Raw genomic sequence first — 15,314 nt, forward strand, 5'->3', positions numbered from 1 at the left:
AGGCAAATAACGAGCTCTCCAAACGACCTCCCCTTTTTTATCCGAAGCTCGCCGTTCTCGAACTCGTTCCCTTTCCTTCTTTCTGACCTTCAACTTCAACAAGCTCTCCCAACTTCCTTTTTCTTCCTACCTTGCACCGTTTCAAGATGGCCTCGACTTCGTCCATCACCATCCCTTCCCCTGCTGATTTCCATGTTCACCTGAGGGAGGGCGCCATGTCCGAGGTTGTGACTCCTCACGTTCGAGTGGGAGGGATCGATGTCGCCTACGTGATGGTCAGTGCAGCTCTTCCCTTTCTTTTTGCTCACAATCTTGAACTCGCATACAGAGCTCGAAGACCTAGAATTGCTGCGAACGAAGAGGTCCCCGAGCACGAAGGAACGCAAGCTCACCCTTCCTCTCCCTCTCTCCCTCTCGTTCAGCCCAACCTCACCCCTCCCATCATCACCACCGCCCACGCCCTCTCCTACCAAGCCCACCTCCAATCCCTCTCCCCCAAGACTACCTTCCTCATGACTCTCTACCTCCACCCTTCCATCACCCCGGCCGAGATCCAGAAAGCGGCGGCTGCAGGCATCCGAGGAGTCAAGAGCTATCCTCGAGGAGTAACCACCAACTCTGACGGAGGAATTGAGAACTACGAGGATTACTACGAGGTCTTTGGAGCGATGGAGAAGAGTGGGCTGGTGCTGAATCTGCATGGAGAGGTGCCGAGCGATGCGGAGAGGGTGAGTTGAGAGAGAGAGAGGGAAACAAAGGGACGAGAGAGAGACGAGCTGACCTCCGTTCGACCTCGTCGTTTGTTTCTCTTCGCAGGGAATCTGCGTCCTGAACGCCGAGGAGACCTTCCTCCAGCATCTGTTCAAGATCCACAAGGCTTTCCCTAAGCTCAGGATCGTACTGGAACATGCTACGACTGCTGCTGCCGTCGAGGCGGTGAGTCTTCGCCCTTTCTCTCTCACTTTCGCTTTCTTTCTCTCCGCCTTTCCTCTGTACTCTTCACTTCAACTGAAACCACCAACCTCTCTTGCTCTCGCCATATAATCGCCGTCGTAGGTCAAGAAATGCGGTCCCACCGTCGCCTGCTCCATCACCCCTCACCACCTCTCCCTCATCGTCGACGACTGGGCCGGTCAGCCTTTCAACTTCTGCAAGCCTGTTGCGAAGTACCCTTCCGACCGAAAGGCTCTCCAAGATGTTGTTGCTTCTGGTACGTTCCCCTCTCTTCTCTCAGCCCAAAGCGTTTCAAACCGAAACCTCGACTCGACGCGTCAAACTCACTTCCTCATTTCCTTCCCTTCCCTTCGCCCCCCTTAGGCCACCCCCAATTCTTCCTCGGCTCCGACTCCGCTCCTCACCCTTCCCTCTCCAAAACCACCTCCTCCCCTTGCCACGGTTGTGCCGCTGGGATCTACACCTCGCCCATCCTCCTCCCCCTCCTCGCCAACTTGCTCGAGTCGTTTGGAGCGCTGGATAAACTCGCTGGGTTCGCTAGTTTGAACGGAAGAAAGTTCTATGGGCTGGAGACGGAGGGTTTGAAGGGGGTTGAGGTGAGGAGGGTGGCGGAGAAGGATGGAGGAGATCTGGTGAAGAGGTACGGGTTTGGAAAGGAGGGAGGAGAGGTGGTCACGTTTTGGGAGGGGAAGAAGTTGGGGTGGGAGGTTGTTAGGAATGAGTAGAGTTGATTGGGCTGGAAATAAGTTATGTTCTGTTGGGTTTGCCGAGAGAAGAGCCAGGGATGAGAGAGCAGGAGAGCCGAGAGGAGAACAGACGCGTCTGGTCGTCCTCTTCGCTTGACGACCAAACCTGAGAGAAACCGCTCCAATTTCTCCCCAGACCAATCGACCAATCACTTTTCCAGCCAACGAAGCAACCTTTCTCCCTTGAAAACATCACGAGCCCTCGAAAATAGGAGGGCCGGAGGCAAAAGAGGCCGGCGCTCACCTCGACTCGTTTCGCTCGATCCCTTCGATCCCAAACACCCATCTTCCCTCTTCCCCCCTCACCTTCCTCTTTGCTCTCTTGGTCTCCCAACCATGGCTTCCGCGGATGGGAACTTCTTCAGTACTGGAGCTCTCAATTATCTCTTCCTGGCAGAGGTCCTCGTGCGTTTCCTTTACTCTCCTTCCTTCCTTGAAGCTCATCCAATTGAAGCTGACCTTTCCCTTTCTCTGGGACGAGAGCAGGTCGTTAGCATTACGCTTATTTTTGTGCGTGTCTTCAACGAGTAGAGGAGGAGCCGAGAGGGGAGTGGAAAGGTCAAAGGAAGTATACAAGAGCAGACCGAGAGCTGACGCTTTGGACTTCGATTCAAACTCGACAGTTCCTCTTCTTCTGGTCTCGAGTTGTAGGAACCCTGTTTGGGTGGGTGTTGAAGGTCTGGCTGTGGAGGAAACATAGGATATGGATTGAGTTCGGTGAATAGCCATCTCTGCCTTTGACTGCAAACCAGAACAAACGAACTCAACGTCGACGTCGAAGCTGACCTTCGCTCCTCCTTCCTTCCTCTCTCTCTCTCGCAGACGCGTTACAGATCTCGCCTTTATCAGGGCATATCCTCTTCAAAGAACTCAAGTATTTCTCCGCCAACATGTCCGTCCGAGCCGTTCACGGTCACATCGCTTGGAGGTACTGGATCTGGAGAGTCAGGGAGGAAGGAGACGATCAAGCTCAGGGAGGAGAAGGGGAGGGTTCGTCCGGTACGTCTCGCTCTTTTCAGACTCTCTTGCAGATCGATCTAAACCCCGTTCGTGATTGTTTTCTCCCAGGCAAACGCCGCAAAGCTCCTACTCGAATCATCCTCAAAATCAACGGTCTGGAATGGTGCTTGTTCAATCGAACGCCAGCTTTCGACGAGATCATCGCTCGGATGGAGGAGCAGGAGAAGAGGGAGGCGAAGGAGAAGAAATCGGAGGAGTCTGGAGGCGGAGAGGAGGCTGGTGCCAGTGTTGGAGATGGTCCCAGGAGGAGGAACGGATGGAAGGAGGGAGGCGAGCGAGGGACGAGCGAGGAGGAGGAGAGGTTGAAAGGAGGAGGGAAGGTTGATGGTTCGTTTCAGTCCGTGTCTCTCCCCCACCCCTCCTGACAGAGTCTAACCAGTCTCTTCTGATCTGTTCGTCTTACTTGTTCGTAGAAGTCTCACCCTCCACGTCCTCGGAATCTCAACGCCATCACCCAGCCAAAGAACCTCTCCCGACCTCGATGTTCGTTCCCTCGACCGTCGAAACGACTTCTACAGCTGTCAACTGGCTTCGAGAGGCTCTCCCTATGGAGGTTCACATCCTCACAGGTGGGTTTACGTTTGGAAACGACGCGACCCCGAGTTTGTTGTTTTTGGCGTTCAAGGAAGGGTTGGGAGTTTGGGAGGCTGCGAAGGTGAGTTCAAAGAACGATTAAACGTAGAGCCCTTCTTTGAGCGATAGACGAAGGTTGAGAAGAAGAGGGTGGGCGGGAAGACTGGAGAGAGAAGGGGGAAGGAAGGAATCAGGAAGGAAAGGAGAGCTGACCGTCGCGTCGTTTTGTTGGACAGACTCGTTCAAAACTCGACGACTACAAGTCCGTACACTCCTACACTCTTACCGGAGTCAAGCTCGTTACGAGGACGAACCCGGATTATCGAGGTCCTGTACTCGATCATGGAAGGCATGCTTTCAAGGAGATCAGGAAGCAACAGTCAGTTTCGAAGTTCTCGTCCAAACCAGCTCTGCTCGAACGTTTCGTTTTGACGCGTCTTCATCTCTTTCTTTCCTTCCCTACTCCTCCTCATTACCATCACTCGCCACTATCACTTTCTGCCCCGCTCCCATACCTCCAGACCTCTAACCACCCCTGCTCTAACCCTCTCCTCCCTCACCTACCCGCTCTTCGCTCCCCTCCTCAAACTCTTCCCTTTCCTCTCCTCCACAACCTTCTTCGGCTCCCCCGCTGCAAATCCAGTCCTCCCCTCTTCCGAAACATGGAAGGGACTGCCACGCTATCGAGCAGGAGCGGATGCGAACGATCGAGGAGGACTGGGAACGTTGCCGACAGAGAGGGAGAAGCAGTACGCGAAGGTGACGACGTTGATCGATTCGAAGGAGGTGGAGTTGAGGTACTATTCGGATGTGGCTGGTACGTCTTCTTGCCTTATTTCCTTAAAGCACGAAACGAGGAAGCGAATCGGGGCAGGGCTGACTTTCGTTTCGTTGTCCTTCGTTTTCGACGCGTCCAGGTCTCGTCCCTGCGAACGCTCGATCGATGGATTCGGAAGCTGGATTAGAGGATTGCGATGTTGGGAACGGGGATTTGGCTCCGGAATGGGGTTTGGATCTGGTGTTCAGAGGTGGGACGATCACGTACGGTCCTTGGGCGGATCGACAGAGGTGAGTTTTGCTGGTTCCGCTGTCTGCTTCCTCGTCCTCGACTTTGCCTCTACTCGAGGATCCTATCTCGGTCTTTTACTGTCCGATAGTGCTCATATCGCCTCGACGGTCCTGCTTCCCATCGAGACAAGCAGAAACTGATCAAGCGCCTCGTTTTCGCTTTTGCAGAGATACGCTCCAGAAGGCTTTCACCCCAGCAGTCTTCGCTCACTCTCAACCTACTCCGAAGCTTAAACCTGGAGAGCCGAGGCTGCATACGTCGATGAAGGTGTTCGTCAAGTTCGAGGAGCAGGCCGCTCTGTTGATTCCTCATCGAGAGAGTTCGAAGGTAAGAACAGCCTTTTTTTTCCTTCTTCTCCACTTTTTGCAACTCCTCGCCAACCGAAAACTGACAATCTCTTTTTACACCCTTCTCTAGGACTGGGAGTACGACAGCGAAGGTCCAGGAGCAGGACGACTTCACTCGGCCCGTCGACACGGACTCCTCGCCGTCGCTCTTGGAGCTGGATCGACGATGAACTACTCGATGGGAATGGTCTCCAGCCATGAAGGATACAAGAGCTCGATGATCCTACATCTTAGCCAACTCGTCGTTACCTCTTCGATCAACACGAAGGAGTTCGTTTGGGCTGAGAACTGTCGAGTGAGTTCGGACACGTCTTCCCTCTTCTCCCTGTGCCCTTTTCTTCGACCAACAAATCTCCTCTGACCTTTGCATCCTTCTATCATCTCCTTCAGGTATCCTGCAAGATGCCCTCCCCTCTTCAGTGGAACACTCGTCGAGATTGGGTCTTCGACGTCTCCCTCACGAAACCAACGATCAACCTCCTCCGAGATCACATCACTCAGCTCAGCGATCTCGCCAAGGATTGGACTTCAGGACCTGGAACGGACTTCTTTCACTTTGTTCCGTATCAGTACACGTTCAAGGTCGCGTTGCAGGAGTACGCCCTCAGGCTCAATCTCAACGATCACAACATCATCGACGCACCGAGTTCCTTGGACGACAATGGTGCGTTCCCTTCGTTTTCCCTTACGTTTATCTATCTCGATTCCTTGCTCTATCACAGCTTCTAACTCCCCTCCCTCTCTTCGTTTCGTCGCAGTGTTCCTCGTCCTCTCCGGTCCTCGTCTCGATTCGACCGTCGACATCCCCTCGACCAAGTTCTCTCAGAAGTCCACCGAGGTCACCTTCCAGATCGAAGCTTCCAAACTCAAAGCGTCGATGAGCCTCCCGCTCTGGAGCACCAACAACTCTTTCGGGACGGAGAGGACGAAGGATCTGGGGACGTTTGGGATCTTGGACGTGACGGGGAGCTATCTCTTCTTCTCCGAAACGGATCCGGATCACGTTGAGACGTTGACGATTGATGTGCTGGTGAGTAAGCTGAGGTCCAGTTGGGAAGGAGTGTGAGGAGGGGGTAGAGGAAGAACCGATTTGAACTGACCTTCGTCGCTTTGTTTTTGTTTCGCAGACGAGAGGAATCGAGTTCAAGACCTTCGGTTGGGCGATTCGACATATCTTCCGAATCAAGGATAACTACTTCGGATCGTTCACCAACTTCACGACTCTGCCAGAGTATCGAGAGAAGAAGGACGCCAACGCCATCGGAGATCCCGTCGCTGCGAAGTATCGAGCTGGAAAGGTTCGCCCCACTTGCCTCGTCCTCCATTTCTTTCTTCGATCTATCTCCGAAGCCGACTCTTGTTTACGATCTACCCTTTGGCAGTCCGACGTCTTCGAGATCGATCTTACGGTCACGATTCACGAAGGATCCCTCATCTTCCCCGAGGACCTTCACGACTGCCGCAAGGCTCTTCTCGTCAGCAGCCCGGAGATTCAAGTCTCGCTGAGACTTCACGACTACTTTATGGGTGAGTCTGTCGATCTAAATCTACCTGGAGTCCCACGAGAAACTGTGGCTGAAGCCCTTCGTCCCTCTCGTTTGCCTTTCCTTAGAGGTCGTCTTCGCTCTTCAACCCGTCAAGTTCTCGACGAAAAACATGCTCGCCCCCGACGAGCCGACTCCTGCTCGAGAGGATGCAATCATGGTCGATGGTGAGTCTGATCTCAGTCTCGAGAAGGAGACATCGATCGAAGCTCGACTGACTCGTCGCGTGTCTTTCCACTCAGGCGTCAATCTCGTCGGAAATCGTCTCTTCGGACCTCAACCTCAGACTGCTACCTATCTCTGCCTCTGGGAAGCCGATCTTGGTCGTGTCACCGGTCACACCTCACCAGCGATGCTCTCGACGCTGCAGAAGGTCGGGAAGACCTTCGCTCTCAACTTCACCGACAAGGGAAACTCTCCTCCTCCCAACATCGAGCTGGCCGTCGATCCTGACAGTGAGTTACTGCTTCTGACCACCGCGCTCTTCCGAGCAACGACACTAACTGCCCCTCTTCTTCTCCCTCTCTCTCCCAGTCACCTTCTTCAAGGTCTCGATCGGAGCCGTCGACTTCACCGTTTGGTCTCCTGCCTCAGCGATCAACGTCATTCTACCCTCAGGCTTCGTCTTCGAAACCAACGATCTCGCCACGGAATCCTACAGAAGCATGATGAGCGTCTCTCTCCCTCAACTCGACGCTCGGACCCTTCTCCCTCCTTCAACCCCGAGCCACAACTGGTGGGAGGTCTCGGCTCTCTCCCTCGACCTCGCTCTCGACATGTACCTCTCTCCGACGGGATGGCTCGAATCCGCTGAAGAACAGGCTGCCTTCGTGATCTCTCAGGACGAGATGACTCGACGAGTAGCTCAGCTCTACGATCCGAAGATCAAGGCTGGTGAGTCTCGTCGCGTCTTCGATCGTTCCTCTCCCTTCTTTTCGTCTCGCTCACCTCTTCTTCAATTTCCCGCTTCCAGGCCCCGTCTCCCATCTCAACGGACTCTACCTTCCTCCTCCTGTCATTCCTCGTCGACCTCCAGTCAAGGAGGAAACGTACTACATCAGCGAGAGCGAGGACGAGACGAGTGCCTCGGAAGCTGCCAGTCTTAAGAGCTCAACGGACGACGACGATGCCGACGTGAGATCTTTGTAAGTTACATCATCATATTAGCCTCCCTCTCGAGTAATAGCTTGACTGACTACCGACCTTTTCGACTCGCTCAGCCGCTTCCCTCCTCACCGACGAGCTTCCGGATCAGCTTCGTTTTTCACCGCCTACGAGGACAACGCCGAGATCAGCGACGGAGACGAATCCGACAACTCGACTTCGACGAATACTTCCAGCTCTGGAAACTCTACGAGTAAGTATACACCATCTTCATCTCTGCGACCAGACTGCTGATTCTTCCTCGATTCAGGCACCATCCTTCCGACGAGCAAAGCAGTCCTCCAGCACTCGACGTTCTCGGCCGTTCTCGATCGATACAGGCTCTTGAGACCTTCGGAGATCTTTTGTGGTCATGGCGCCGCTGTCAAGGTCGAGGTAAGTCGCTGAGAGTCGACTCTTTTCGTCTTCTTCTTCGCCAGCTCACTCCCTTCTTTCGATCGCAGACTTCTCGCAAGACCGCCGCTCCCATCCCATCTCCTTCGACTCCGGATCCCCCTCCTCCTCCTTCAAAGCGAAGTCGACGAAGCTCGGTCATCCGACGACCTTCGTTAGCGACAGCTCCAGCATCGAATCGAGTCGTTCGAGTGAGCTCGAGAAGGGACATTCGATTCCTCTTCACGCCTCTCAGCATCGGTCCACTCAGGGAGTTGCTTTCAGGGCTAGCTGAATCTGTGAGTCTTTCATACTACGTCAAACCCTCCTATAGAAGCTGACTTGCTTCCCCTGCCTCCAGACGGACTCGCCAGGACAAGTCCTCGATGATCTCGTCGACATCGACGCGTCGGCAACTCCCAACGAACCTCCCGTCGCACCGAAAGCTCCCTCTCCCTCCAGCTTCATCCTCGAGCTCGATATCTCCGGAATCCGAGTCCAGAGCATTCTGAGAGTTCTCACAAAGGAGGAAGTCAAGGCGATCTCGGAGTCCTCGTCGGTCGCTAGAGGCGCGTCTCCCTCAGGAGACCTTCACGCCAGGATCGAGTGGAACGCCAAAGCTATCAAGCTCCTCGTCAGTTCAAGCACCAACCCAGTCGTCGACGGAAACCTCTCCACTTCCGCTCTCGGACACGAATCGCCTCTCCCGTCGGAAACCTCCTTGGACGCATCGCTCTCCGTGGACTCCAGCATCCTCCGAGTCCTACAAGCGACGAGTAGCATGGACGGATCTCGAAACCCTACACCGGACCCAGAGGTTCTCAGGCTCACTACCCAAGCTCTCGTCGGAACCTTCTCCTCGACGTCGGACAACACCTCCCTCCGCCTCAACATCGGAGACTCGAATCTCGACTGGCTCAACATTGCGAGCGAGCTCATCATCGGAACCGTCCACGAGTCGTTACGCTTCTTCAGTGCCTTGGACCGACTCAACGAGGAGATCGCCGCTAGGAGGAGAGCTCGAATCAGGACCGTCGTTTGGGAGATTCTTCAGCTGGCGAGGACGCAGAAGATCGAGACCTCCCCGGCTTGTCTTCGACCGGCTTCCTACCTCGTCCAATCGAGCCCAACCAGGTCCAGTCTCGGTTGGAAGTTCCTCTGCAGACTTCGACACTGTCTCCGAGTCGAGGAAGCCGCCACAGGAGTCGTCGAGTTCAAGGAGTCGGAGTCGAACAGCGGTCGAACGGACGACGAGATGCTCGAGGACGTGCTTCCCATCCTCTCGGACTGGTGGCAGGACTGGCCAGGATCCATGAACACCTTCTCAGTCGACGATATCCCTCTCCTTGACTACGTCTTCGCAGGCCGAACCGTCAACAAACCCGTCCAGCAGCGTGTCTCGGACGACCGTCCTCCTCCTCCATCCCTCTTCCAGTCCCTCCTCACTCGTCCCGCCGTCATCTCCTTCACCACCGGTCGACTCAAAGCCAACCATAGAGCAACCCTCGCTTCGGACTCGACGGATGGAGCCCTCATCATCGGACCCTACTCGTTCATCGCTCGAACTTGGTCGGAGGACGAGGAAATGTCTTACGCTTCGCCTGCTTCCCCTCGGACCCTTCGGATCGTCGTCCAATCAGTCCTCGGAGACGGAACCGCCAGGATCACTCCAGCTCTCCTTCACGTCATTCGTCACATTCTCAAGGTCCGGAAGGTCTTCGAGAGCAAGATGATCGTCCTCGAGCAGGCGAGGGAGCAGATTCCGAGAACGCCGTCGAGGAAGACTTCAGGACTTGCCTTGGAATGGAACAAGATCGTCCTCGAGGCTACCATGGGATTCAAGACGGGATCAGTCGAGGTCGACGTCGAGGAACTCGGAGTCAGAGCGTTCTCAAAGTCAGGAGCCATCATCACCAAGGTCGTCGTCGATTTCCCTTCCATCGCGTCGAAAAGGATCCTCTCCGCTCCCTCCAACCTTTCCACCTCCCTCATCCTTCGGCTTCAGGATCTCAAAGTCTCGGCAGAGCAGAAGGATCAACAGGACGAAGCAGCTCAGCTCCTCGCAGAGATCACCGTTCAGGGAGCGGACTCGGTCACCTCTTTCTCTCAGGGAGAGAACAGTTCCACCGCCGGAGCTCTCTCGGCAGTCTTCGCCGTCGAAAAGGTTCGAAGTCAAGCACCAGCCAACATCGCACGTCTCTACGAGTTTTCGGAGTCGTGGATCAAGAAGTCGAAGTGCGTCCTGTTCTTTCCTCTCTTTCTTCGGTCCACGCTTCCTCCTGCTGACTACTTCCTTTCCCTCCTTCCTAGGAACCATCAATCGACTTTGGAGGAGATCATCAAGGAGTTCGATCCCGAGGACAACCCAGCTCGAGATCTCAAACCTCACCCAAAGTCAGAGCTCGGACGCATCTTCCCTTCGATCAACCTCAACATCCTCCTCAAACGCCTCGACTTCGACATCAGGATCACTCCTCGACTTTGGGTCTGCTGGACCCTTCACGATGTCCTCGCCTTCGTTAGCAGACCTGAAGGCCGCCAGGAAGGAGCGGTCTCGTTCGAATTCGGTCTTCAACTCGGACTTCAATCTCTTCGATTCGTTCCCACCAAGGCTTCCCTCCTTCAACTTCCTTCGGACTCCTCCACTACCTCCACGATGACCGTCTCCTTCCCGTCTATCAAGACCTCCGGGATCTACGGAAAACCTCCAGGTTCAGCCGCTGCTCGAGTCGAACTCGTCGTCACCATCGACTTCGTCGACGTCGTCTTCCAACCGGACGTCCTCGATAGCTTGTACGCCGTCTTCGGTCAGATCGGACGAGACATGAGTCAACTCGAGGATCTCCTCGTCAAAGCTCGAAGAGCTCGGTCGTCGTCGTCGTCCGCCCCAGTTTCCAAGGTCGAGACTCCTTCGTCGGACACCCAGCTTCTTCACACAATCCGTTTCGCTCTTCGAGGATTCAAGATTGGACTCAAGGGACCTTCTTCGATCCAATACATCGAGGCATCGATTCTTCAAGGAGAGGTCAGCAGTCCCGTCGGATCAAGTCAGGAACCTCTTTGGTCGTTCTCGGTCGACGAGCTCGCTCTCTCCCTCGCTCAAACCTCCCTCCGACACGCGTCCTCCCCGTCGACGGAAACGAGCATGGATCGTAGATATCGTTCAGCCCACGTCACGGTCAACTTCCGAGCTCAGAACCACCCCTTCGATGGACCTCGACAGCCAAGGACTCGTCAAGCGACCTATGGAAAGCCAGAGCTTCGCGTCCTTCAAGTTCGTCTCGACCAGGTCCACGGCACCCTTCAAGCCGCCGCCGTTGGAGAGCTCGGAGATCTCTTCGACCACTACGGAGTCGAGCTGCAGAGGAGGAAGAAGCAGCGGAGCGCCGAGTTCGAGGAGATCAAGAGTCGAGCAGCTCGAGTCTGGCAAGCCGACGAACCTCAGGAGACGGTTGGCGAACCCTCCGAACCCCCTCCGTCGTGGCTCGAGGATCGAGAGATCCAGGTTCAGGTTCAACACGTCGGATTCGCCTTCCCACTCAGTCGAGAAGAGATCAAGTCAACCTTCTGCTCGGACAAGACCTCGTCGGTTCCAGCGTTCGTCGTTTCGGTTCGAGAGCTCAACTTTACGACGAGGAGGGACGAAGACGGAGCGGGAGAGATCAAGGACGTTTCTCTTCAGTTCACTTCGAGGTGAGCTGTCTTTTCTTCTCTCGATGTCTGGAAGTTTTCGTGGCTGATCCATCCTCCGTTTGCCCTCCAGATTCGATCAAGGAGACGTCAACTCGTTCGACGGACTCTCGCATCAGACCTACAACCGAGGTAAGTTTTGTTTTGCCGCTTTCATTTCTCGACCTCGAAGACTTGAGTCCTAAATCCATCCTTCCACGATCCACAGTCCACTTCCCACTCCTCAAGGGCAACGTTCGAAGCAAGTCGTCGAGTGGACTTCGACTGGTCAGCGTCGATTCGGAAGTCAGCGCGTTCCAACTCACCCTCGACTCGGCTCTCCCAAGCTACGTCTTCGCTCTTATCGACGTCTACGAGCAAGGGAAGAAGCGACTCGATCGGTTGGCCGTGGAGCACAACTTCGAGCAGTTCTACGGACAAGGAACTCAAGTCGTCGACGATCACGGCCCTTCGATCTCGAGGAAGAAGAGCCTGGAGGTTCAAGCGACTTTCGAATTCAACGCAGGACACGTCTCCCTCTTCTCCTATTCGGACGCCGAGGATCTTCGAGGAGGACTGGACGGCACTCCGGCTTCGAAGAAACCTAGGGATCCAGAGGTCTTCGTCCTTCCGACCGTCTCGATGTGGTGCGAGTACCACGACAAAGTCGCGTCGACGTCGTCTCCCTCCTCTTCGTCTTCCCTCCCCGAGGTCACCACCGGTCCTGCTCTCCTCGTCAACACCACCGTCCACGGAACCAGCAACTCCATTTCCCCCGACGTCCTTCCCTTCTTCGTTCAAATCATGCACACCATCGACCATCGACCTCCAAAGTTCGACCCTCCTTCCCCGGAGGTCGCTCTCATCACCCTTCCCTCCTCGACCTCGACCTCTCAACCCCAAGAACCCCTACAATCCCTACAAACCCCTCCCCCACCTCCACCCGAATCCACTCCATCGATGGGAAACATGCAGATCAGCATCAGTCTACAGATCAACAAGTCGATGCTCAAAGTCCTCACGAGCCGAGAGGATCTCACGGAGGTCACGATCGCTTGGGAAAGCGGAGGTTTCATCTTCAACGTTGCTCCAGGCTTCCACAGTCTCAGTATGGCAGGGAGAGTAGGAGGTGTGACGATGACCTTCATGTGAGTTCAGAAACTGCTCTGCGTTTGAGAACGAGCTGACCGCTTCTTCTCCTCGTCCAACAGCAACAAGAACCTCCACGCGTCCGACAAGGAAGAGAGTCTTCAAGCCTCGGCTCAAAACCTCTCTCTTGCCATCTCACTCTCGCCAGAAGACCCTTCCGGAGGACTTCATCGCGTGGATCGTCGAATCCTCTCGCTCACGTTGGACACCGAGTTCTCGTCCTCCTTCGACTTCGTTCGGTTCGAGGACATCCTTTGCTTCAAAGCCGTATGGCTCGATCGGATTCCAGTCCCACTCGCCAGCATCCCAACCTCCATCCCACGTCCTTCTCGACGACGAACGAGCTCGTCAGCCGTCCATGCTCTCACCCTTCCCGACACTTCACCTCCTCCCGTCGTCGCCGACCTCAAATCCAACCTCACGACCATCGTCCTCGTTCGAATCAGGAAGATCACCCAGACGGTCCACTCAAAGTTGACTACCCTTCAACTCGACATCCTCGACGTCGTCATTCGGGTTCGTCTCGCAGGAGGAGTGGAGAAGTACTCGTTCGGAATCGGAGAGATCAAGGTCCAGGCGGATCGAGCTCTCACGGGTCAAATGTCCTTCCCTCGTCTCGAGTTCGACGTTGAACGACGTCGTCGATCCAGCCTCACTTCGGAACACTCGACACTCGTTTCCCTTGCGGTCAAGACTGGAGAGATTGAGGCGAACCTGATGGCAGGAGGAAACGCGATTCTCAAGCTCAGGTGCGTGTCTCTTCGTTTCCGTTTCTCCGTTCCTTCCTTTTCGCTGAACTTCTCCTTCCTTGCCCGTCTTCTTTAGCTGTGGACCCATCGCTCTCTCCATCACGGACGACTGGACAGGAGTTATCGGATCGACGAGCTCGAGTCAAACCATCGGACTCTCCTTCATCGTCGACCTCGGAACTTTCAACTTGGCCATCACGACTCAAACGGGTAAGCATATCTATTCCTTTTTCTCGAGAGAGATTTGTACTGATCCTTATGTACCTGTGCAGTTCCCGATCTTCTCAAAATCTACTCGGGCTACCTAGAGCAGATCGACGACGCCGTCCGAAGCGCCGTCCGTTTCTCGAGCTCCTACGCCAGACATCACAACGCCAAACCAGTTCGTTTCTTCGTCTTTTCCTTCTCTTATCGTTCCCATCTGACAATCTCTGGGATCTTTCTCTTTCGTACAGGCTCAGAACCTCTCCGCCGTCGCCAACGATTTCGTCCAGTCGACTCGAACGAAGCTCAGGAACGAAGCCGACAACGTCACTTTCACCATCGTCCAGTCCATGACGCTCCAATCGGCGGGAATCAGCGTCGTCCTCTACGCTCAGAGCTTCGCCGACAAGGACCTGGTTCGGTTGGATCTGGGAGCAGTCGAGGCTCGACTCGGAAGGACGGTCGCTCCGAGAGCTCCTCCTCAGACGCGTCTCGATCTCAGACTGGCGTTCCTCAAGCTCAAGAAGTGGTCGTCGTCGGTTCAGCCTCCTTCCCTTGAAGAGAAGGAAGTCGTCATCACTACTCAGGCCTGGCTCAAACGAGTTACTGCTGGATCCAGCTCGAGAATTCTTCTCCTGCCCGAAACCGTCAGTTCACCTGAGTTTCTTCGTCGTTGCGTCGCAGCTCTCACTGATGCCTTCTTCCCTCTCCTTCCGTATCGTTTTCAGAAAATCGTACGTCTCCCTTGACCCGTCTGTTTGGTTCTGAGCTTCGTCTGACTTGCGTTCTCCTTCGCCGCTTCAGATGATGGACTCGACCGAGGATCCGGCTCGAACGATTCGCTACGACTTCGCCATGTCCTTCGGAGGGGCCGTCGATTCTTCTCTCAACTGCGAGTCTCTTCTCTGGCTTCCTCTTCCGTTGATCGTCTCCTGACCTCTGCGTGCTTCTCTCTCCCAACAGACGCTCATCTCAAATGGCTCGGAGCCTTGATCACCACCTTCGAAACCAAGATCCAAGCGGGTCTCGCTCGAGTGGACGCCGACAGAGCCAAAGCAGTCGGTGGAGGATCTTCAGTCAACCTCGACAGGCCAACCTCCGCTACCTCCGACTCGGATTCCTCCTCCTCCCTCCTCCCCAAACCTCTCGTCGCCGCACCCTCGACCTCCACTCCCCAGATCAGCCTCATCGAACCTCACTCGCCGTTCATCTACATCGCCAGGTCGGAGGACATTCAGGAACTTCAGCTCAGTCATCTTGGAGAGGCGACGCCGAGCAAGAGTTGGGTCCCTTGGGTGCAGAGTCAGTTCTCGAAGAGTTCGAAGTGGACGCACGAGTACGCGACTAGGCCGTTGGTCGTTTTGATGGAAGGGTGAGTCTTCAGCTTGTGTTCTTCAGTTTCTCGTTACTAGAGCTAACTTCATTCCAATTTCCTTGCTCTCGCCTCAGACTCCTCGGAACGTACAAGAAGCAGCTCCCCAAATCGTAGACGATCCGAATCTCGTCGCGCCTTCATCTTTCTCTTTCTCCCTCTCTCTCTCCCCTTTGCATTCTTTCTCTCTCTCTCTCTCTCCTTTTTAACGAACTCATCTACACTTGCATATGCCTCCGTCTTTCTTTCACTCCCAACGACTCTTACGACCTCTTTTACGATCCCATGCCCGTCTCCTCTCTTCTCTCGTTCTCGCCTCGTCGTTCAATCGTTTCATCACCTCAACCCAACCCGACGCAAAAACGTAAACAAGAAACCACAA

The 15,314-nt window shown here is 54.9% G+C and overlaps 2 protein-coding genes across 2 annotated transcripts; both read left to right on the forward strand.

The window, feature by feature from the left end:
* Positions 1–71: 71 nt before the first annotated feature.
* URA4 (dihydroorotase) lies at positions 72–1,724 on the forward strand. The gene is made up of 5 exons (XM_076640603.1): positions 72–275; positions 423–728; positions 817–936; positions 1,057–1,210; positions 1,318–1,724. The coding sequence occupies exons 1-5, from the start codon at positions 147–149 to the stop codon at positions 1,677–1,679; spliced, it is 1,071 nt and encodes a 356-aa protein (XP_076496566.1). The 5' UTR covers positions 72–146; the 3' UTR covers positions 1,680–1,724.
* On the forward strand, positions 1,675–15,238 carry CSF1 (Csf1p). Its single transcript, XM_076644631.1, has 35 exons — positions 1,675–2,105; positions 2,187–2,210; positions 2,324–2,417; positions 2,523–2,699; positions 2,769–3,047; positions 3,134–3,375; positions 3,530–3,672; positions 3,815–4,110; positions 4,211–4,361; positions 4,530–4,689; positions 4,780–5,004; positions 5,100–5,373; positions 5,468–5,739; positions 5,837–6,007; positions 6,092–6,236; positions 6,322–6,420; positions 6,496–6,708; positions 6,788–7,147; positions 7,227–7,398; positions 7,474–7,610; positions 7,668–7,792; positions 7,861–7,964; positions 8,046–8,088; positions 8,151–10,024; positions 10,100–11,482; positions 11,553–11,611; positions 11,688–12,606; positions 12,670–13,356; positions 13,433–13,566; positions 13,629–13,738; positions 13,812–14,207; positions 14,289–14,294; positions 14,365–14,452; positions 14,524–14,932; positions 15,010–15,238. The coding sequence occupies exons 1-35, from the start codon at positions 2,037–2,039 to the stop codon at positions 15,047–15,049; spliced, it is 10,080 nt and encodes a 3,359-aa protein (XP_076496567.1). The 5' UTR covers positions 1,675–2,036; the 3' UTR covers positions 15,050–15,238.
* The last annotated feature ends 76 nt before the right edge of the window (positions 15,239–15,314 follow it).

The sequence above is a fragment of the Mrakia frigida genome, assembly GCF_051309035.1.
Source record: "Mrakia frigida strain ATCC 22029 unplaced genomic scaffold BDY24scaffold_16, whole genome shotgun sequence".
NCBI classification, from domain to species: Eukaryota; Fungi; Basidiomycota; class Tremellomycetes; order Cystofilobasidiales; family Mrakiaceae; genus Mrakia; species Mrakia frigida.